Genomic DNA, 24,269 nt, shown 5'->3' on the forward strand with positions numbered 1-24,269 from the left:
AAGCGGTTCTTGTGCACGTCTACTGTTCTTTGCCATGCTACATTTCATCGATGCTGAACTGCTTATTGTCTTATAGAATGCACCATCTTACTGGACGCATGCCATCCATTTGAAACGGTTTTCTCCGCACCACGTCTTCCCCAACAACTCAGCACGTCAGAACTGTTGGTAACATCATTCCTGCATGTGCAGTTCTAAGAAGCTTCCCGATTATTCGATACCTTGTGGGCTGTAGCAAATTACTTCTGTCTTAATCCGTCATAGCGATACAGAGTGGTTTAAAGATTGGCCAGTACCGTGTGCAATTATTAGTTCCTCAGGTCTGTTTTGTGACGAAGTGATTTTGTTTTCCCATGGTGATTCTTTCAAGTAAAATAGTTTTGAAGTAAGTAAATATATTGTTTCAGAGAAAGTCGACAAAGAAAAGTGAACAAGACAAAAATTTAAAGAGATAAATCCGTTTTAAGGTGTGAGTTACTCGAAGTGATAGGCATTTCCATGGGATGCTACATAGAGAGGATGAAATATTTATTTATATTTATCATCTTGGAAAGAGATTTCGTCAACACCTATCCTTGTAGAGTGTGTTTATAGCTAACACTAAGCGTGTGTTGAAATGTGCCTTCAAGTTCGAGAAAATTACATGAAAGTAAGAAATCATTCAACAGCGTGGCATTTAAAGATGCGAGTAATTTAAAAGTTTCAGGTAGAGATTTTGCGTCATGAAGAAATATTCCAACAGCGATGGGACTGTTTCTCATTATCCGAGTAGTTGCTACTAAAACAATTTATTTCAATGTTAAGTAATTAAGCTACCTGTTCTCCCATCGCTGAATGTTTGACCAATGCATGATGAATGGCTCACGACATTGTTCAATACACTTTTGACCGTGAGACTTCCGTGAAATGCTTACACCACGGAAAAAAGTTAATGCCGTCGGCCTCTGACTCAAACTTAGACAGGTTCTTTCTCTAATGAGTGAGTAATTTACGAAAAGGACAACATGGGGCTCTAATCGTTTTATCATTGATCAGTAGCGGTTGCAATCCTTTTGAAAACAGCTACCTGCAAAATAATAATTTACCATTTTGGTTAGTTAAAGTCATACAAAAAATGACTGCTTCGAATATAAATAAAACACTTCGAAGAAATTTAACTCAGTAATTTTTCAAATAAATTTACTGCATGAATGACACTTAACAGTTATTTACCAACCAAGAAAAGGACAGAGAATCAAGTAGCACAAATCTTGTCGTGACAGAAGAAATACAGAAGCAATTCTTTAAAAGATAAATGATAGAAGAAGCAAGTAACATCTTAGACAGCACAAACTAATTGGAAAATGTATTATTCCAGTGTGGTATTTGAGTTGAGTATAATTAGAACGGTATTAGCAGTAATAGTAATAACAAGCTATACTGATGAATTTAAGTAATATATATGTGAAGTAAGTAATGTAAGTAATATATATATATATATATATATATATATATATATATATATATATATATATATATATATATATATATGAAATGTTCTTGGGCTTCCATCTGCGTGCTTTGACGTCCGCGACGTTTCGACTAGTGCCACTCTCAACACCTTCTGGAGAAGTGCAGAGATTGAGCGAATCTCCCATACATACACCAGATCGGTGGCCATCCCTCCCTATCTCTTCCCCCAGGCGCGGAGTGCTGCAAGCTTTGGTGCGGGGCGCGGATTCATTCGACTCTCGGTGCATTCAATGCACCCAGACACGAGTAGCGTCAACTGCTGCTTGCGTTCTTGGTAAAGGTTCTAGTGCACGGTTCCATACCGAACTTACCTGTTATCTCTCGTTCATGTTGACGAGACTGTCAGTTTATTCTTTAATGATGCTCTCTCAAAAGGGCCAGCCGGTGTGGCCGAGCGTTTCTAGGCTCTTCAGTCTGGAAGAGCGCGACTGCTACGATAGCAGGTTAGAATCCTGTCTCGGGCATGGATGTGTGTGATGTCCTTAGGTTAGTTAGGTTTAAGTAGTTCTAAGTCTAGGGGACTGATGACCTCAGATGTTAAGTCCCATAGTGCTCAGAGCCATTTGAACTATTTTTTTTCTGTCAAAAGCCGCATTTTTGTTTCTTCAAATTCGTACGCACGTCCCTCACTTAGGCTGTGTTCTGCCACTACAGATTTGTTTTTATGTCCCAGACGTGCGCATCTAATGTGCTCCATGCACGGTTGTGAGATGCAGGGCATTGTTTGCCCAATGTACCGGCGCCCATACACCGGACATTTGCAGTTGTAGTTTTTGACACTCGTCGAAACGGCGCGGAATTTCGACGCAGTCACCTGAATGGAAGCCCGAGAAGGTTTCATCACAAGTTATATAGTTCTGTAATCTTGTTAATATTCTGTTAAGTACGTTTCCCACAAAATAACATTCCTTTTGAATGATAACAATTTATATAGTAAAAGAAATGTGTGACTTCAGTACAGAATGGATCAAATAGAAAGAAAAAGTTGAAGAAGTTAACTGTTCAGGTGAAGAGCAAGAAATAAAGTAGGCACATGAGGTGGAAGAAGGAAAACATCTATACAGGGTGGTCGATTGATCGTGACACGGCCAAATATCTCACGAAATAAGCGTCAAACGAAAAAAGTATAAAGAATGAAGCTTGTCTAGCTTGAAGGGGGAAACGAGCTGGCGCTATTGTTTGCTCCCTAGATGGCGCTGCCATACGTCAAACGGATATCAACTGCGTTTGTTTAAAATAGGAACCCCCATTTTTATTGCATATTCGCGTAGTACGTAAAGATATATGAATGTTTTAGTTGGACCACTTTTTTGGCTTTGTGATAGATGGCACCGTAATAGTCACAAACATATGGCTCACAATTTTAGACGAATAATTTGTAACCGGTAGGTTTTTAAATTAAAATATAGAACTTAGGTACGTTTGAACATTTTATTTCAGTTGTTCCTATGCGATACATGTACCTTTCTGAACTTATGATTACTGAGAATGCATGCTCTTCCAGTTTGATTACCTGCAAATACCACATTCATGCAATAAATGCTCAAAATGATGTCCGTCAACCTCAATGCATTTGGCAATACGTGTAACGACATTCCTCTCAATAGCGAGTAGTTCGCCTTCCGTAATGTTCGCACATGCATTGACAATGCGCTGACGCATGTTGTCAGGCATTGTCGGTGGATCACGGTAGAAAATATCTTTCAACGTTCTTCCCGCGCCCGGGTTCCCGGGTTCGATTCCCGGCGGGGTCAGGGATTTTCTCTGCCTCGTGATGACTGGGTGTTGTGTGATGTCCTTAGGTTAGTTAGGTTTAAGTAGTTCTAAGTTCTAGACTTAGACCATAGATGACCATAGATGTTAAGTCCCATAGTGCTCAGAGCCATTCTTTCAACGTTCGCCACAGAAAGAAATCCGGGGACGTCAGATCCGATGAACGTGCAGGCCATGGTATGGTGCTTCGACGACCAATTCACCTGTCATGAAATATGCTATTCAATACCGCTTCAACTGCACGCGAACTATGTGCCGGACATCCATCATGTTGGAAGTACATCGCCATTCTGTCATGCAGTGAAACATCTTGTAGTAACATGGTAGAACATTACGCAGGAAATCGGCGTACATTAAACCATTTAGATTGCCATCGATAAAATGGGGGCCAATTATCCTTCCTCCTATAATGCCGCACCATACATTAACCCGCAACTGTCGCTGATGTTCCACTTGTCGCAGCCATAGTGGATTTTACGTTGCCCAATAGTGCATATTATGCCGGTTTACGTTACCGCTGTTGGTGAATGACACATCGTCGTTAAATAGAAAGCGTGCAAAAAATCTGTTATCGTCCCGTAATTTCTCTTGTACCCAGTGGCAGAACTGTACACGATGTTCATAGTCGCCGCCATGCAATTCCTGGTGCATAGAAATATGGTACGTGTGCAACTTATGTTGATCTAGCATTCTCAACACCGACGTTTTTGAGATTCCCGATTCTCGCGCAATTTGTCTGCTACTGGCGTGCGGATTAGCCAAGATAGCAGCTTAAACACCTACTTGGGCATCATCATTTGTTGCAGGTCGTGGCTGACGTTTCACATGTGGCTGAACATTTCCTGTTTCCTTAAATAACATAACTATCCGGCGAACGGTCCGGACACTTGAATGATGTCGTCCAGGATACCGAGCAGCATACGTAGCACACGCCCGTTGGGCATTTTGATCACAATAGCCATACATCAACACGATATCGACCTTTTCCGCAATTGGTAAACGGTCCATTTTAACAAGGGTAATGTACCACGAAGCAAATACCGTCCGCACTGGCGGAATATTACGTAATAATAATAATGTCATGTGACGAGGGCCTCCCGTCGGGTAGACCGCTCGCCTGGTGCAAGTCTTTCGATTTGACGCCACTTCGGCGAGTTGCGCGTCGATGGGGTGAAATGATGATGATTAGGAAGACACAACACCCAGTCCCTGAGCGGAGAAAATCTCCGGCCCAGACGGGAATCGAACCCGGGCCCTTAGGATTGACAGTCCGTCTCGCTGACCACTCAGCTACCGGGGGCGGAAGGAATGTTACGTGATACCACGTACTTATACGTATGTGACTATTACAGCACCATCTATCACAAAGCGAAAAACGTGGTCCAGTTAAAAGATTCATATTTCTTTACGTACTGCACGAATATGTAATAAAAAATGGGGGTTCCCGGGCCAACCATAGCGCCATCTGGTTTCCCCTTCAAGTTAGACAAGTTTCGTTCTTTGTAGCTTTTTCGTTTAACGCTAATTTCGTGAGATATTTGGCCCGGTCACTATCAGTGGACAACCCTGTATGATGAGGAGAGCTATGGTCGTGTTGATAAGAAGACGGAAATGCAAGTTCGCTGTTTGACATACCGCCGACAGCTGGAAGATAACCGTAGGGAAGCTATGCCTGTGATGATTGGAAACCCCTCAACTCTCGTACTGAAAACAGAGTGTTTTTTAACCAGGTGCAGGTTACTGGATACTTTATTCGAGAGCCGTACTGTTGAAATGGAAAAGCGCCTTGCCTCAGTCTCCTGCTAGGAGCGCCACCTGCCGATCACAGCCGCTCGCTTGCGGTGCCACGCCCCCTTTCAACCGTGTGGACCGCACCTCGCAGCACGCTGTTTCGTGTGAAGACCCGACGGCTGTCATCTTACGTGCTCTATTATATTCTTTGAAGGCATGTACCGACCCTGCTATTAGGCCATCAGCTCTATCTCTGTCCTCTCTGATCTCTCGTAAACCGGCAGGGAACATTCTCGGCTTACGGGCCATCCATTTGCCTGGCTACTGATCCTGCCCACTACAGTTTGATTTTTATTGCAGTTATAATTACGTCTTCCACTTGAGCCTATTGTCTTGTCCATTTTTATGTCTTCTTGTCTCTCATACACTACTGGCCAATAAAATTGCTACACCACGAAAATGACGTGCTGCAGACGCGAATTTTAACCGACAGAAAGAAGACTCTGTGATATGGAAATGATTAGCTTTTCAGAGCATTCACACGAGGCTGGCGCCGGTGGCGAAACCTACAACGAGCTGACATGAGGAAAGTTTCCAACCGATTTCTCATACACAAACAGCAGTTGACCGTCGTTGCCTGGTGAAACGTTGTAGTGATGCCTCGTGTAAGGAGGAGAAATGCCTACCATCACGTTTCCGACTTTGATAAAGGTCGGATTGTAGCACATCGCGATTGCGGTTTAGCGTATCGCGACATTGCTGCTCGCGTTGGTCGAGATTCAATGACTGTTAGCAGAATGTGGAATTGGTGGGTTCAGGAGGGTAATACGGAACACCGTGCTGGATCCCAACGGCCTCGTATCACTAGCAGTCGAGATGACAGGCACCTTATCCGCATGGCTGTAACGGATCGTGTAGCCACGTTTCGATCCCTGAGTCAACAGATGGGGACGTATGAAACACAACAACCATCTGCACGAACAGTTCGACTACTTTTGCAGGAGCATGGACTATCAGCTCGGAGACCATGGCTGCGGTTACCCCTGACGCTGCATCACAGACAGGAGCGCCTCCGATGGTGTGCTCAACGACGAATCTTGGTCCGCAAATGGCAAAACGTCATTTTTTCGGATGAATCCAGGTTCTGTTTACAGCAGCATGATGGTCGCATCCGTGTTTGGCGACATTGCGGTGAACGCACACTGGAAGCGTGTATTCGTCATCGCCATAGTGGCGTATCACCTGGCGTGATGGTATGTGGTACCATTGGTTACAGGTCTCGGTCACCTCTTGTTCGCATTGACGGCACTATGAACATTGGACGTTACATTTAAGATGTGTTACGACCCGTGGCTCTACCCTTCATTCGATCCCTGCGAAAACCTACATTTCAGCAGGATAATGCATGACCGCATGTTGCAGGTATCACCAATTGAAAACGTCTGGTCTATGGTGGCCGAGCATCTGGCTCGTCACAATACGCCAGTCACTATTCTAATCTGTGGTATCGTGTGGAAGCTGCATGGGCAGCTGTACCTGTATACGCCATCCAAGCTCGGACTCAATGCCCAGGCGTATCAAGGCCGTTATTACGGCCAGAGGTGGTTGTTCTGGGTACTGATTTCTCAGGATCTATGCACCAAAACTGCGTGAAAATGTAATCACATATCAGTTCTAGTATAATATATTTGTCTAATGAATACCCGTTTATCATCTGCATTTTTTCTTGGTGTAGCAATTTTAATGGCCAGTAGTGTAGTATTTCCCAGAATGTCTCTCTCGGTTGATCACTGAGTAAACCACGGTGTTTGAATGGATTTCAGATTCAATGTCCATCTCTCGCTGACATACGGCAGTAGAGGAGTAGTGGATAACACAAAAAAAAAATGGTTCTGAGCACTATACGACTTAACTTCTGAGGTCATCAGTCGCCTAGAACGTAGAACTAATTAAACCTAACTAAGCTAAGGAAATCACACACATCCATGCCCGAGGCAGGATTCGAACCTGCGACCGTAGCGGTCACGCGGTTTCAGACTGAAGCGCCTTTAACCGCACGGCCACACCGGCCGGCAGTGGAGAACACACTAACTTAAACTTTCCTTGTCAGTCACACCGAAAGTACAGTTACAGAAAACACAGGTAGTGTTCCAAAAGCAACACCGTTCTCACACTTTTTCCCCAGTCAGTCCAGTCATTGTCTTCAATTGATCCGAATATAAAAATTCCTATAATTCTTCTATAAATTCGCTATTACTTTGAACTATTTTATTTTCGATACGTTTCGATTTTGCCTTCCTCCAATCTTGGTTCCAATTTATTTACGCTAGAGGTACACAGTACAATATCTTGCGCAAAATATATGTTTCGTTAACTCGACATTCCTTTTTCGTTCTCCCAGTTTCTTTTCCTGGAACCTATGGTTGGCCGAAATGCTTCTGATGATGCGAAGTACCTTTGCCTCAGACGAATTGCGGTTATGAATTTTCTACTATTCATCTGCAGTTCAGTAACGTATGTGTTGTTGTTGTTGTTGTTGTGGTCTTGAGTCCGAAGACTGGTTAGATGCAGCTCTTCACTTCCGTCTCTAAGCAGGTCGTAGGTTGTGTTCCAAAAATGAACAGCATAGGGACAGAAGTGATGACACTTCCTGTAGAACCTGACCATCATTTTGCAGGACAATGCTCAAGCACGTACAGTGCAAGCTGCTACTGATTTGTTTCACTGATGGGGCTGCTAAGTGCTATACCACCCCTGACTTAAGCCCTCGTAAGTTCAACTCTACTTCTAAATTGAAGGAAACACTTCATGGCATTCGCTTCAGAACTGCTACAAATTTATCGGGCTATAACCGCGCCGCCTGAACTGTCAACACAACTGGCACTGCTAAAAGTAGCCGGTCGGTGTGGCCGTGCGGTTCTAGGCGCTACAGTCTGGAGCCGAGCGACCGCTACGGTCGCAGGTTCGAATCCTGCCTCGGGCATGGATGTGTGTGATGTCCTTAGGTTAGTTAGGTTTAATTAGTTCTAAGTTCTAGGCGACTAATGACCTCAGAAGTTAAGTCGCATAGTGCTCAGAGCCATTTGAACCATTTTTGCTAAGAGTATCCTACGACTTCCACATCGCTGGTAACGGGTTATACAAAGTGCTGGTGACTACTTTGAAGGTCAGTAAAACTTTAAAACACGTATCTATTTTGTACGAGCTGTAAATAAATACTTGCCGCTATTAAAGTTCCAACCCTCGTATTATGACTCTCACGAGGCGCAATGTAGTAAACGTAACGAACTATTTAATGAAGATACGTAGGGGGATCTGTGAACAGAAGAGAATAAGCAAAATCAGTATATCACTACGGTTTCATTGTTCAAAATGTGTGGTCTCTAAAATATTTCAAAACAATGATGGACTCACAACGAAACTTTGATATGACTATTTGCTTTACAGGTACTTTACCTTTGTGTATGCTGCACTATCTGCGTTGCAAATCCAGAAACAAATACCGTCCGCCATCAAATTCTGCCATGGCCTCAGAAAACATCTGAAATCTAAGTTGCTGCTCTTTATTGTAAAATACTTGCCAACCGCATGTAGATACACATTGTAAGGAAATTAGATACCTCCTAAGTTGTTTTTTTAGAGGAAAATTATACTGTGCTCTATTTTTTTATCTTTTATTCAACAGGTAGATGTCCTACAAGAGTCAGGAGAAAAGGCGAGGCTACAGTTAACACCATTGTTACAGTACCATTGATGAATGCAACTTATTGGTTTAAGATTCGATACGATTATAAAATACTCCTGTTTTGGCACACATTCTCATCAGGGGAAAGAAAATAGGTTATAGAAACACATCCGACTTAGAAATGCAAGGAGTTGCTTTCAAACTTAAACGAATGTTAGATAATGTGACAAATAAATTATTAGGAATGACAGAGGATTGAACCCGGCATCTTTGGGTATATACGGTAGTATTTCGCTTACGCAATTACCTACCAAGCCACAAAGAGACACGGTATAAGACTCACTATTGTTGCTCTCTGCTTGTAACATTACATGTAGTAGCTAATACAGACCTTGCTGATCATCTTAGAACTGTAGACTTGCATTGCATTTAATTTAAAAAGTAATTTGCAGACAGCATTTCACCAACAAAGTAAATGATCAGTGCAAGTTGTAAACTAATAGTGAAGGGGAAGAGTCAGTTGCTAAGAACGAAATCAGGAATAAAAGAAGATAGCTGCCTAACTTCGTAATTCAAATTATCTGCTAAAGGAAACCACAGGTCAGAAATACAGCGTTTAACATACCTTTCCCCAGCTAAAATCCGTTGTGCGAGCGGCGTTACTGATTAAATAACTAAGTAATTGTTCACGCTGCACAATTAGAAGCCAGGAAAACTTTACAGTTTCTAGCCACCGATAATATTGTTAGACGCGATTTTTCTCTGATGCTTGTGAGTATTGAGTCAAGTACACTAAATTTAGCATAACTAATAGAAATTGTTTTGTGAAGACAGTAAGATGCAATACAGGAACATCACTACAGCATGGTAATCGACATGTGACAGCATTCAGTGCAATGTGTTTACTAAAGAATACTGACGCCAAAGAGTTTAATGTTTAAACTTCTTACTGAGGGCGTGAACGAACTTTCATTCAAACAAGGCCAGGAACTGTAATCTACCACGCTAACGAAAAAGAGGATATAAATTGATGTGTTGACAGAAGTGCCGACACAGTGTGATTTGAGGGTACCGCAATGCACGCTATAAACACACGAAGGATGGCGTGAAGTCTGAAACAGGATACGTAATGAATGCTATAAAGAAAAGTACGTAGCTTTTGGAATACTTAACTTTAATCCATCCTTGTAGTATACATCGTTCTTGATGAGACATGCTTTATACGGTAAGTATCAATTGCTATGTAAGGCTAATGGCGCCTTGCTAGGTCGTAGCCATGGACTTAGCTGAAGGCTATTCTAACTATCTGCTCGGCAAAGGAGCGAGGCTTCGTCAGTGTAGTCGCTAGTAAAGTCGTCCGTACAACTGGGGCGAGTGCTATCCCGTATCTCGAGACCTGCCTTGTGGTGGCGCTCGGTCTGCGATCACACAGTGGCGACACGCGGGTCCGACATGTACTAATGTACCGCGGCCGATTTAAAACTACCACCTAGCAAGTGTGGTGTCTGGCGGTGACACCACATAAATTACATACTAATTTTCTCAAACAGTTTTTAAAAAATGTCCGCAATTTCTGCTTCCAACGCCTCTACAAGTTGGCATCAAAGAAGAAATGTTTTGTTTCTCCCTCGCAAAAATTCCTGGCATGCTGCGAATGATTACTGCGGCCTCTAAACCTTTTTTACTCTTCGGTGGTGTAGACTTCCGTGCTTTCGTCGCTGATTTTGGCTATCGTTTTGTGGCCACAGCTACACAGCGGTGCCTTCTCGTCCACTGGTTATGTGAAACGTCTGCTGTATTCGGCATCACCTATCCTGTCAAGACGTTATTTTCAGGATGCAGCCTGTAAAGCCAGCTGCATTAGCCTTAAGTATGCAACGACATGTATCATTTGGGCTAACAAGCGCTTACAGGCCGGGATAATGCATCGTTAGTAATACTGCAAATAAGCCCGTTCTACGTGGAAACAGCGCTGTATTGTTAAAGGAAGGACAGTCGAAGTAGGAGGGATGCTTGGAACTGAGCCCATTGCTATGAAGAACGACAATAACAGTTAAAATGTCAGAATTTGATTCTCTGTATCTAAATCACCTGTACACACTTTCTGTATGGATATTACGATGAGATAAACAAAAGCTCCTGAACTTTGACTTTTGTTTACAAATGGTTGCAAGTACACTGAAATTCCGCTAGGTGTCTCTCCATACAACCCTCTTGAATCACTATGAAAAGTTGCCGCGAGCTGACTGCTTTGAATAGTTGTCAGCGAGCACATTTCCACTGTCATGTGTACGTGAATCAGCAGTTTTTCGATGTCTTATGTGAAGGAGGGAAGTTGTTGTTGTTGTGGTCTTCAGTCCTGAGACTGGTTTGATGCAGCTCTCCATGCTACTCTATCCTGTGCAAGCTTCTTCATCTCCCAGTACCTACTGCAGCCTACATCCTTCTGAATCTGCTTAGTGTTTTCATCTCTTGGTCTCCCTCTACGATTTTTACCCTCCACGCTGCCCTCCAGTACTAAATTGGTGGCCGACCGCGGTGGTCTTGCGGTTCTAGGCGCTGCAGTCCGGAACAGCAGGACTGCTACGGTCGCAGGTTCGAATCCTGCCTCGGGCATGGATGTGTGTGATGTCTTTAGGTTAGTTGGGTTTAAGTAGTTCTAAGTTCTAGGGGACTGATGACCTAAGATGTTAAGTCCCATAGTGCTCAGAGCCATTTGAACCATTTGAACTAAATTGGTGATCCCTTGATGCCTCAGAATATGTCCTACCAACCGATCCCTTCTTCTAGTCAAGTTGTGCCACAAACTCCTCTTCTCCACAATTCTATTCAATACCTCCTCATTAGTTATGTGATCTACCCATCTAATCTTCAGCATTCTTCTGTAGCACCACATTTCGAAAGCTTCTATTCTCTTCTTGTCTAAACTATTTATCGTCCATACATGGCTTTTCATCTCCAATACCCAATTCCGTTTGCGTAACCGCTATAAGACCACATGGATGCACCCACGCTCCAAACATTGGCATCTTATAGACTACGTTATTACGCGACAGCGTGACAAGAAAGTCATTCTCATCACAAAAGCAGCACTAAACATCGATGAGTGCTGGACGGACCATAGACTTTTAGTCAGCCGTTTGAGAGTACCAAAGTATCGCAAGCCACGATCCCACTTTTCAAACCCACCACGCAGAAAATTCAACATAAGCAACCTGAACAACAAAAACGTTCGCTCACACTTCCAAGACATACTGTCTGAACAACGTAACAAAGCTCCAGCAACCACAGATGACGTCGAACAAGAATGGACCACATTAAAGAACATCATCAAAGAAACTGCTGAGAATGTTGTTGGTTGTAGTGCACGGAAAAGAAGTGACTGGTTTGATGACAACCACGGAGAAATCCAAGCCATCATCAATGCAAAGCGGGATGCTTACCTATCCCTTGCTCAAGATCCATCCTGCGCAGAAAAGAAAGCACACTTTCAAGAACTCAAGCAGAAATGTCAAAGTGAAATACGAGTAATCAAGAACAAATGGTGGCAACAGAAAGCCACAGAACTCCAAAATCTTTCTGATGCAAGGAACCTGCGTGGCTTTTACGCTGGTATTAAAGAGCTGTATGGACCTATCTGCTCCTCATCAGGAGCACTGAAAGCTGCTGACAACTCCACCATTCTTACTGAAAGTCAGGACATCTTAAATCGTTGGAAAGAGCACTTCAGCTCACTGTTAAACAGCCCTTCTACTGCCGCTGGAGATTTTCTCAAAAATGTCCCACAGCACCCTCCAAAACCCTGGCTGGCTGATCCTCCAACTTTTCAAGAATTTTGCAAGGCACTCAAGAGTGTGAAACCTGGGAAGGCTCCTGGACCTGACAGCATCCCGATGGAGCTTATTGAGGGTGGCGGCTTGCCTCTAAAAACTAGACTCTTCTCACTTATTATATTAATGTGGGAAACCCGCAAGGTACCAGCTGACTTGAAGAACTCCACAATTGTCACCATCTTCAAAAAGGGTGACAGAAGCGTCTGTGGTAACTACCGGGGAATATCTCTACTCTCTGTCACTGGAAAAATTTTTGCAAGAATCCTTTTAAATCGCCTCCAGACACTTTCAGAGACTATACTACCTGAGTCTCAATACGGGTTTCGACCTTCAAGAGGGACAATTGACATGATCTTCTGTGCACGACAACTACAGGAGAAGTGCAGAGAACAGCAAAAGCCTTTACTACTTGTTTTCTACGATCTAGAAAAGGCCTTTGATACAGTTCCCAGAGAAGCCATGTGGATGGTCTTAAAACGCTTCGGCTGCCCTGAACATTTTGTTGACCTGATTGAAGCTCTCCACGTTGATATGACTGGACAGGTCCTCTGCCAGAATGAAATGACTGGTGAATTCCCAATAACAAGTGGGCTTAAACAAGGATGCGTTCTTGCACCTACATTATTTGCATTGTATCTGGCAGCTATGCTTTACGAGACAACCGTAAACAATGCAGGAATAGAACTAAAGTACAGGTTTGATGGAGGATTATTTAACCAGTCCAGACTCCATTCAAAAAGGTTCACCAGTACCACTCGTGTGACAGAGCTGCAGTATGCTGATGACAATGCCTCTCCAGCTCATTCACCTGTAGAGTTACAGCTGTCAGTTGATTCCTTCAGCAGGGCGTACGAACGATTTGGTCTCTCCATCAATATTCCAAAGACAAAGGTGATGGCGCAGCCAACTCCTGGCTCCTCCGTTCCTGACTTCAGCATATCCATCTACGATACACTCTTGGAACAAGTGGACCATTTCCTCTACCTGGGAAGCATACTGTCATCCAACTGCTCATCTGGAAAAGATGTGGAGAATAGATTACGTGCTGCACATGTAGCATTTGGTCGTCTTACAAAGCGTGTCTTCCTGAATAAAGACCTAACACTGTACACCAAGGCCACGAGGTGCCCCTCTCAAACGTTATAAGGATCAGTACAAGAAAAATCTGAAAAACTTGAACATCGATCCGAGTAACTGGTCCACAATAGCAGAAGACCGAAGTCGCTGGCGCTGAGTTACCTCAAATGCTCTTCAAAACTTTGAGCTGGAACGTCGAAGAATGGAGAATGACAAACGCCAGAGACGTAAACTCCTCCAGGCTCAGCCACGTCCTCCACCTTCCATCAGCTGTAATGTCTGTGGCCGCCTGTTCCACGCTAGGATTGGATTGCTAAGCCATCAACGACACTTCCACGCCTGAACCGTGACAAAGGAAATCTCAGGAGAGAAATGAAAACTCGGATACGAGTATCAGCCGACGACGATGGCTACACTCCATACAAATACTTTCAGAAAATACTTCCTGACACTTAAATCTATACTCCATGTTAACAAATTTCTCTTCTTCAGAAACGCTTTATTGCCATTGCCAGTTTGCATTTTATATCCTCTCTACTTCGACCATCATCAGTTATTTTGCTCCCCAAATACCAAAACTCCTTTACTACTTTAAGTGTCTCATTTCCTAAGCATCATCCGACTTAATTCGACTACATTCCATTATCAGAAAACAGTGAAGAACTTGGGTGTAACTTTGGATGAGCATCTCAACTGGGCGGAGAATACAGTCGCAGTGTGCCGAAAGACGTCTGCTTGTCTCTATGCTCTCAAAAAGTTTCGGAACATATTTCCACAGGACTTGAAACGCCAGCTCGTGCAAGCACTCGTTCTACCGAACCTCCAGTATTGTGATGTGATTCAACAAGGCATGAGTAGTGAAAACGAAAGACGGCTAGAGCTAACCATGAATGCCTGTGTGCGTTACACCTGCAACATTCACCGATATGATCATGTTAGTGCTTCATACTCCGAGCTACGGTGGCTGCGGCCGGACAAACTGCGTGACTACCACACTCTATGTCTACTCCACCGACTCCTCATCGCGAAAGCACCCCAGTACCTTGCTTCAGAGATTAAAAACCTGTCATGTCATCATAATCGAAACACGAGGTCACTCTTATTTGGTATCCTAACTGTGCCCACTCACAAAACAAAAACTTTTGCAAACTCCTTCTCAGTTGCCGCTGTCCGCCTCTGGAACAAACTGCCCCTTACCTTGCGCAAAATTCGATCTCCTGCTGCTTTTAAGAAGAAGTTGAAGCATTTCCTACTATCATCCTCACAAAGTTCTCCACAAAATTAATGTACAAGGACAATCCCCCCATCTGTCAAATAGCAAAGCTAGCGTCTCCTATCTTGCTCCTGAGATGCCTTCCTCTTCATCTTTCTCTATTAGCCAAGCAATCTTCTTTTCCTTTATATTTCCTTAATTATGTTTCATCATGTCTCTATTCTTCTCCTCCCTTCACCATGAGTCTCCCTCATACTCCCTGCTGCCGGCACTCCTATCTAAAATCTGTCTCTTCAATAATGTCTAATTATAACAGTACTTGTGACCTAAGAATATAAACTCTATATGTATGTATATTTCCAGGTGTACCTTTCAAATTGTTTATTTCACTTTTTGTACTAGATGTAGTTTAACATGCCTACTAAAACATATGAATGTAAAATAAATAGAATGCCTGGTTAGATGTAAGAGAGGGCCTGATGGCCCTAATCTTGCCAGGTTAAATAAATCAATAAATAAAAATAAATAAATAAATAAATTATCCTCGTTTTGCTTTTGTTGATATTCATCTTATACCCTCCTTTCAAGACACTGACCATTCCGTTCAACTGTTCTTCCAAGTCATTTGCTGTCTTTGACAGAATTATGTCATCGGTGAACCTCAAAATTATTATTTCTTCTCCATGGATTTTAATACCTACTCCAAATTTTTCTTTTGTTTCCTTTACTGATTGCTCAATATACAGATTGAATAGCATCGGGGAGAGGCTACAATCCTGTCTCACTCCCTTCCCAACCACTGCTTCGTGTCCCTCGACTCTTATAACTGCCATCTGGTTTCTGTACAAATTGTAAATAGCCTTTCGCTCCCTGTATTTTACCCCTACCACCTTCAGAATTTGAAAGAGAGTATTCCAGTCAACATTGTCAAAAGCTTTCTCTAAGTCTACAAATGCTATAAACGTAGGTTTGCCTTTCCTTAATCTTTCTTCTACGATAAGTCGTAGGGTCAGTATTGCCTCACGTGTTCCAACATTTCTACGGAATCCAAACTGATCTTCCCCGAGGTCGGCTTCTACCAGTTTTTCCATTCATCTGTAAAGAATTCGCGTTAGTATTTTGCAGCTGTGATTTATTAAACTAATAGTTCGGTAATTTTCACATCTTTCAACAGCTGCTTTCTTTGGGATTGGAATTATTACATTCTTCTTGAAGTCTGAGGGTATTTCGCCTGTCTCATATATCTTGCTCGCCAGGTGGTAGAGTTTTGTCAGGTCTGACTCTTCCAAGGCTGTCAGTAGTTCTAATGGAATGTCGTCTACTCTCGGAGCCTTGTTTGGACTTAGGTCTTTCAGTGCTCTCTCAAACTCTTCACGCAGTATCATATCTCCCACTTCATCTTCGTCTACATCCTCTTTCATTTCCATAATATTGTCCTCAAGAACATCGCCCTTGTATAGACCCTCTATATACTCCTTCCACCTTTCTGTTTTCCCTTCTTTGCTTAGAACTGGGTTTCTATCTGAGCTCTTGATATTCATGCAAGTGGTTCTCTTTTCTCCAAAGGTCTCTTTAATTTTCCTGTAGGCGTTCTACGGATTGGAGCGTGTAATGTCCGATCCCTTAATCGGGCAGGTAGGTTAGACAATTTAAAAAGGGAAATGGATAGGTTAAAGTTAGATAAAGTGGGAATTAGTGAAGTTCGGTGGCAGGAGGAACTTATTGTAAGGAGGGAAGTACATGAATAAATTTTTGCTTTAAACTAGTAGGAATCGCTGCACGATTGCACCAAATGTTGAGTGAAGAGTTTAGAGGCAATGCTTTAATGTCAGGTACGCACTTAATTTACGACTGTGAAAGTATTCTGTTAGAAGGATTGAACATAAGAAGGATTGTGGTAAAGTTTGTGCCACAAATATCTCAAGGCACACAGAGGCAGCATTGCGTATTTGCAGGGAACTTAACATCGTCTTAGAGTCGATCCGGTCTTTCTTTCAACGAAATCCCTCTGCAAGTCAGCTTCCAAGGTGCATTTCAAAAGTAGCAGGAACACTGAGGCCACTGTATTCGCTAGCAAGGGACTACTTGAAGATGATGATGCAAAATTAAATCCAAGTAATAATTTTAATTAATACACACAAACTGACCAAAAAATGGAACGCTCCGAACGGGAAGCCTAAAAGAAATGAAATTTCACTGGTTGAGAAGGAATGTGATGTTAGTTCATTAATTATAACATCGTATAATATTTGCAAAAACTTGGCAGTATGAGCCCACAAATCAATATGATATTGGACCTCCTCTGGCAGATACTTATGCCTCCCTTATTCCGTTGAAGAGGGTCTCATAAAGTCGTAGTATCACCTCGTGAGGCAAGTTAACCCACAATAGTTAGTAGATACTGGTGCTGGGGCCGAATGGATGCCAGAACTGGTCCCACACGGTTCTGTCGGGGAAACATGGCGTACTATTCACAGAGACAGGTGCTATCTATTGATGAGCATTGTCCTGTTGAAAAATGATACCTCAGTACAGTCGCGTGACAGGTAGCACGTGATGACACAGGCCGTCCGTGCTTCCCGTTGTGCCGTTACATTTACGATTGTCATCTGTCTTACAGCAGCACCGTGGTTCAGCACTGAACACACTGCGATGCCATTCGTCAGCAGAACACGCTAACCGTCCACGTAGGCACTCCAAACCCGGCGGATTGTACTGTGGTGTTAACGGTAGCCTACGCATCGTCTGGCTGCTGCTGGTCTGCGACCAATGATGGGGGATGGCACAGAATTGCTTGTTCTCGGATAGCAGTCGCAGATGAATTTGGTGGAGACTACGGCGATCTTCCCTTGTCGTTGTCAGGCGTGGAATACCCGGCAGATATTGCATGATGCGACCAGCGGGCCAAATTCAAGAAATAAATGATGCCACTTTCGCACTCTGTTAGCTGCTGATAATGCTGTCTCACACGAAACGCGGTTTCTCCTTCTCCTTCACAGTGATCACTCAATATCTGAACGCTGTTCGCACCTCTTATACAGTCTAACAGGCCCAATAACAACAACACCGAGCAAGGTGGCGCAGTGGTTAGCACACTGGACTCGCATTCGGGAGGACGACGGTTCAATCCCGTCTCCGGCCATCCTGATTTAGGTTTTCCGTGATTTCCCTAAATCGCTTCAGGCAAATGCCGGAATGGTTCCTTTGAAAGGGCACGGCCGATTTCCTTCCCCATCTTTCCCTCACCCGAGCTTGCGCTCCGTCTCTAATGACCTCGTTGTCGACGGGACGTTAAACACTAATCTCCTCCTCCTCCCCCAATAACAACACTAAATGCGAAACACACTAATACAGGCTGGTGGAAATGAAGGAAACTGACGGAGTTACAAAATGTTCAAAAGTGTGTGAGTTCCTAAGGGACCAAACTGCTAAAGTCATCGGTCCCTAGACTTACGCACTACTTAAACTAACTTATCCTTAGAACAACACACACACCCATTCCCGAGGGAGTACTCGAACCTCCGTCGGGAAGGGCCGTGCAATCCGTGACATGGCGCTTCAAACCGCACGGCCACATCGCACGGTTACGGAGTTACACATGAGGCGATGTAGACTAAAGTGCCACATGCATTGGAGAATGGCAGTGTTTGAATGTGGAAGTGAAACAGCTGTTGTCCGTAATTGTGAGTTTAAAGGCTGTAAACTATAGTTTCCTCAAAAAATGGAGTAAACATTAAAATATCAGTAAACAGTTGCTCAGTAGGTGTAATAGCATAAAGAAAACGAATGTCTCTCAGTAATTAAACACATTTTTTTGTTGGGCCATAATTATTAGACAAAACTACAGTTTCGTCAAACATGGAGTAAACATTAAAATGTCAGTAAGTAATCACTCTGTAGGTGTAATAGCATAAAGAAAACAAATGTCTCACAATAATTAAACAGCATTTTTTTTAACTTCCTGGCAGATTAAAACTGTGTGCCCGAGCGAGACTCGAACTCGGGACCTTTGCCTTTCGCGGGCAAGTGTTCTGCCATCTGAGCTACCGAAGCACGACTCACGCCCGCTACTCACAGCTTTACTTCTGCCAGTATCTCGTCTCCTACCTTCCAAACTTTACAGCTTCGCAGGAGAGCTACTGTAAAGGTTGGAAGGTAGGAGACGAGATACTGGCAGAAGTAAAGCTGTGAGTACCGGGCGTGAGTCGTGCTTCGGTAGCTCAGATGGTAGAGCACTTGCCCCCGAAAGGCAAAGATCCCGAGTTCGAGTCTCGGTCGGGCACACTGTTTTAATCTGCCAGGAAGTTTCATATCAGCGCACACTCCGCTGCAAGGTGAAAATCTCATTCTGGAAACATCCCCCAGGCTGTGGCTAAGCCATGTCTCTGCAGTATCGTTTCATTCAGGAGTGCTAGTTCTGCAAGTTTCGCAGGAGAGCTTCTGTTACGTTTGGAAGGTAGGAGACGAGTTACTGGCAGAAGTAAAGCTAGGAGTATCGGGCGTGAGTCGTGCTTCGGTAGCTCAGACGGTAGAGCACTTGCCCGCGAAAGGCAAAGGTCCCGAGTTCGAGTCTCGGTCGGGCACACAGTTTTAATCTGCCAGGAAAGTTTCATATCAGCGCACACTCCGCTGCAGAGTGAAAATCTCATTCTGGAAGCATTTTTTTGTATTTTGTTGGTCCATGATTATTAGATAAAACTCTGTATGTCTTACGTAATAAACTGATTTAAATGTCTGTGGATGTTTTTAACTGATAATTACTTTCGAGAAAGTAAGTCCAGAAACTGATTTAGCAGTAAACAGGGCGGTGTCTTACTAAGTTACTGTAGCGTGCAGATGTCGGCAAGGCAGCTAAGGACGTAACGTGCAGGTTATTGCCCTCACTTACCTGTACGTGTTCACTACTTCAAAAGGGCCACTGTTGATTGCGCTACACCTACAAACCGGAAAATAAAGGAAACAAGAAGTAAATTAATAATTTTGTACAGGCTGTATCTCCTCATCCTTTTAAGAGCAACCGTTGTTGCACCTCAGGAAGAAGAACGTGAGTAACACCGACGATGACAGAAACTTGACAGAAATGTCTGACTGAGGATAGTGCCTCAAATCAGTGCGGGTGCACACGACTTATCCCTTATGCTGCTGCTTCGAACTGATGGTACCTTCGTTCGCAGGTATCATACGGCTGTGCACCCCGAACGAGGTCAGCTGGAAGGAGTGCAACACCTGTAAGTGTGACCAGTTTGGGTCGTTCCAGTCTTGCACACAGAGGCGGTGCCGGGAACTCCATCGACTCCGCAGAGGTGAGTGTTCTTGCATATTGTTACATGGCCTCTAGGTGGTAAGTTATGTAGGTTCTCACAAATTGAATAAATATTTGATGTAATTAGGGTACGTTTGTCATTCTAGTTCTGACCATTTTTAATTACATGTTGTCACTCCGAATAACTCAAACATATAAACCAAATATTCCTTTGACAACTGACCATTACATGTCAGTAATTATCCCAAAAGTAAGGTCTCCTATTTTTTATAAGTTCATAGACCTGTTTATTTCTACGATGGTTTACATCAGTTTACAGCTTGAACATTTAGTTTTTTTTTTTTCGACATAATCACCATTTCTGTGGATGCATTTTTATAGACGCTGTGGCAGTTTTTGTATGCCCATGTCATACTGTAAGTAGGCTGTTTAGGTTTTTATATTGGTCACGCCATGTAGCGCTCTATATGAAAATCACTGACGTTGCTTGTGTGCAGTCTGTGGCTGGTTTGCATTGTTGAAAGTCGCTATTGTAGTGTTGGGCAGTTGGAGGTGAGCTGCCAGCAGTGGTGGATGTGGGGAGAGAGATGGCGGAGTTTTGAGAGCGGATGATCTGGACTTGTGTCCATCAGAGACAGTAAGTTTGTAAGACTGGATGTCATGAACTGATATATATATTATGACTTTTGAACACTATTAAGGTAAATACATTGTGTGTTTCTATCGAAATCTTTCATTTGCTAACTATGCCTATCAGTAGTTAGTGCCTTCAGTAGTTTATTTAGCTGGCAGTATTGGCGCTCGCAGTATTGCAATAGTTTGAGTAACGAAGATTTTTGTGAGGTAAGTGATTCATGAAAGGTATAGGTTATTGTTAGTCAGGGCCATTCTTTTGTAGGGATTATTGAAAGTCAGATTGCGTTGCGCTAAAAGTACTGTGTGTCAGTTTAAGCACAGTCATGTATAATTTTTCTAAGGGGACGTTTCAATACCAGCTCGCCGTTATGCTGTTCAAAAGGTTGTGAACCTCTTCTTTCACCTCGTCATTGGAGCTGAATCACTTTCCGGTCAAATGTTCTTTTAGCCTAGGGAACAGGTGATAGTCACTGGACACCAAGTCAGGACTATAGGGTGGGTGGGTGATTATGTTCCACTGAAGCTGTTGCAGTAGAGCAACGGTATGCCGAGCGATGTGTGGGCAAGCGTTGTCATGGAGAATGTGTACGCCCTTGCTCAACATTCCTCTTCTCCGGTTCTGAATTGCCCGTTCGAGTTTCTTCAGAGTCTCATAGTACCTGTCAGCGTTAAATGTGGTACCAGCGATTCAGCTCCGACGACGAGGTGAAAGAAGAGGTTCATAACTTTCTGAACAGCCAGCATGGCGGCGAGCTGGTATGACATGGGAATACAAAAACTGCCACAGCGTCTACAAAAATGCATCGACAGAAATGGTGATTATGTCTAAAAATAGCTAAATGTTCAAGCTGTAAACTGATGTAAACCATTGTAGAAATAAACATCTCTATGTACTTATAAAAAAGTAAGAGACGTTACATTTGGGATTACTCTCGTAACAGCGTATGACCTCCGTTGTGAGTTTTATCGGTTTCAGCATTAGACATAGGCCTGAATGACACAGACTTGGCATTAACGCTGTGGCTGCAAATAACCAGCTAACGAGCAAATGACTACTGATACTAGGTAATAACCGGTGTGCACTTCTACTGAAGTCTGTGAAATAGCACCATTTCCGTAGGACGGTGTTTTCCCATCTTGGAATATTCAGACAATGTCAATCTCCTGGAAATATCTTGCTGTGTGAAATTAGAGTTTGGCTGTCAAAGGTTAACGATTACCTTATGAAATTTAGCCAGGAGACTGGTGTGGCAGCAACAGACGATTGCCAGAAGATTCAGACCTGCCAAGTATTATGTCCAATATTCGAAGTGTGGCGACAGTGAAACTCGAATTTCGTGGAGATGCGCAGGGTAAAATCCGTGTCGGATCCGCTTTCTTATTGTTGAAACGCATTCTTTCATAAACAATGAAGCAACCTAAAGAATGTTTGTCCTATAATGCAAAAAGGAAATACAGACACCTGGTTCGGTTGAATAAGAAACTGAATAATATTGCATAACTTAATAAATACTGATCTATCAAACTGTTTAACATGTGCCATGATGCAAATATGTTTGTACAAAAACGCACTGGTTGTTGATTCGAAAGTAAAGTTCTGTGTACTGACTTGGCAGAAAATCCCAAGAAATTTTGGTCTGATGTCAAAGCGGTAGGTGCATCAAAACATAATGTCCAGACACTCTGTGACCAAAATGGTACTGAAACAGAGGATGACAGACTAAAGGCCGAAATACTAAATTCCTTTTCCCAAAGCTGTTTCACAGTGGAAGACTGCACTGTAGTTCCTTCTCTAAATTGTCGCACAGATGACAAAATGGTATATATCGAAATAGATGACAGAGGGATAGAAAAACAATTAAAATCGCTCGAAAGAGGAAAGGCCGCTGGACCTGATGGGATACCAGTTCGATTTTACACAGAGCACGCGAAGGAACTTGCCCCCCTTCTTGCAGCGGTGTATCGGAGGTCCCTAGAGGAGCGTAGCGTCCCAAAAGATTGGAAAAGGACACAGGTCATCACCGTTTTCAAGAAGGGACGTCGAACAGGTGTGCAGAACTATAGACCTATCTCTCTAACGTCTATCAGTTGTAGAACTTCGGAACACGTATTATGTTCGAGTGTAATGGCTTTTCTGGAGACTAGGAATCTACTCTGTAGGAACCAGCATGGGTTTCGAAAAAGACGATCGTGTGAAACCCGGCTCGCGCTATTCGTCCACGGGACTCAGAGGGCCATAGACACGGGTTCCCAGGTAGATGCCGTGTTTCTTCACTTCCGCGTGGCGTTTGATACAGTTCCCCACAGTCGTTTAATGAACAAAGTAAGAGCATATGGGCTATCAGGCCAATTGTGTGATTGGATTGAAGAGTTCCTAGATGACAGAACGCAGCATGTCATTCTCAATGGATAGAAGTCTTCCGAAGTAAGAGTGATTTCAGGTGTGCCGCAGGGGAGTGTCGTAGGACCGTTGCTATTCACAATATATATGACCTGTGGATAACATCGGAAGTTCACTGAGGCTTTTTGCGGATGATGCTGTGGTATATGGAGAGGTTGTAACAATGGAAAATTGTACTGAAATGCAGGAGGATCTGCAACGTATTGACGCATGGTGCAACGAATGGCAACTGAATCTCAACGTAGACAAGTGTAATGTGCTTCGAATACATAGAAAGAAAGATCCTTTATCATTTAGCTACAACATAGCAGGTCAGCAACTGGAAGCAGTTAATTCCATAAATTATCTGGGAGTAGGCACTAGGAGTGATTTAAAATGGAATGACCATATAAAATTAATCGTCGGTAAAGCAGATGCCAGAATGAGATTCATTGGGAGAATCCTAAGGAAATGCAATCAGAAAACAAAGGAAGTAGGTTACAGTACACTTGTTCACCCGCTGCTTGAATACTGCTCACCGGTGTGGTTGATAGAGGATATAGAGAAGATCCAACGGAGAGCAGCGCGTTTCGTTACAGGATCATTTAGTAATCGCGAAAGCGTTACGGAGATGATAGATAAACTCCAGTGGAAGACTCTGCAGGAGAGACGCTCATTAGCTCGGTACGGGCTTTTGTTGAAGTTTCGAGAACATACCTTCACCGACGAGTCAAGCAGTATATTGCTCCCACCTACGTATATCTCGCGAAGAGACCATGAGGATAAAATCAGAGAGACTGGAGTCCACACAGGCATACCGAGAATCTTTCTTTCCACGAACAATACGAGACTGGAATAGAAGGGAGAACCGATAGAGGTACTCAAGGTCCCCTCCGCCACACACCGTCAGGTGACTTGCGGAGTATGGATGTAGATGTAAATGTTCATGTACACGTACATGTACTTACTATCCAAGTAATTAAAAGTACGTAGTATCATAGCAGTTGAATAATCTTTGACATGTCAACTGTTGTGTGAAGTAATGGTGTTGTGCCTGTTCCTGTGCTACTAGTGGCAGATAAGGATATATTCCCGCAACATGTAAGTCATGATATCGTCCAGACTATCCAAATATAAAATATCTAGATTATAGCACAATAAAGTAA

General features: G+C 43.2%; 1 protein-coding gene across 2 annotated transcripts in view; it reads left to right on the forward strand.

Annotated features, from left to right (window-relative positions):
• LOC124711249 (dentin sialophosphoprotein-like) overlaps positions 1–24,269 on the forward strand; it is a 99,024-nt gene that overhangs the window by 23,345 nt on the left and 51,410 nt on the right. For both annotated transcript variants that reach the window (XR_007005447.1, XM_047241219.1), the window contains exon 2: positions 19,999–20,127. Coding sequence is in view for 1 of the 2 variants with exons in the window: in XM_047241219.1 (XP_047097175.1) it covers positions 19,999–20,127 (129 nt within the window). In the remaining variant the exon portion in view is untranslated. The remainder of the gene's footprint in view (positions 1–19,998; positions 20,128–24,269) is intronic.

Source organism: Schistocerca piceifrons, chromosome 8 (genome assembly GCF_021461385.2).
Source record: "Schistocerca piceifrons isolate TAMUIC-IGC-003096 chromosome 8, iqSchPice1.1, whole genome shotgun sequence".
Lineage (NCBI taxonomy): Eukaryota > Metazoa > Arthropoda > Insecta > Orthoptera > Acrididae > Schistocerca > Schistocerca piceifrons.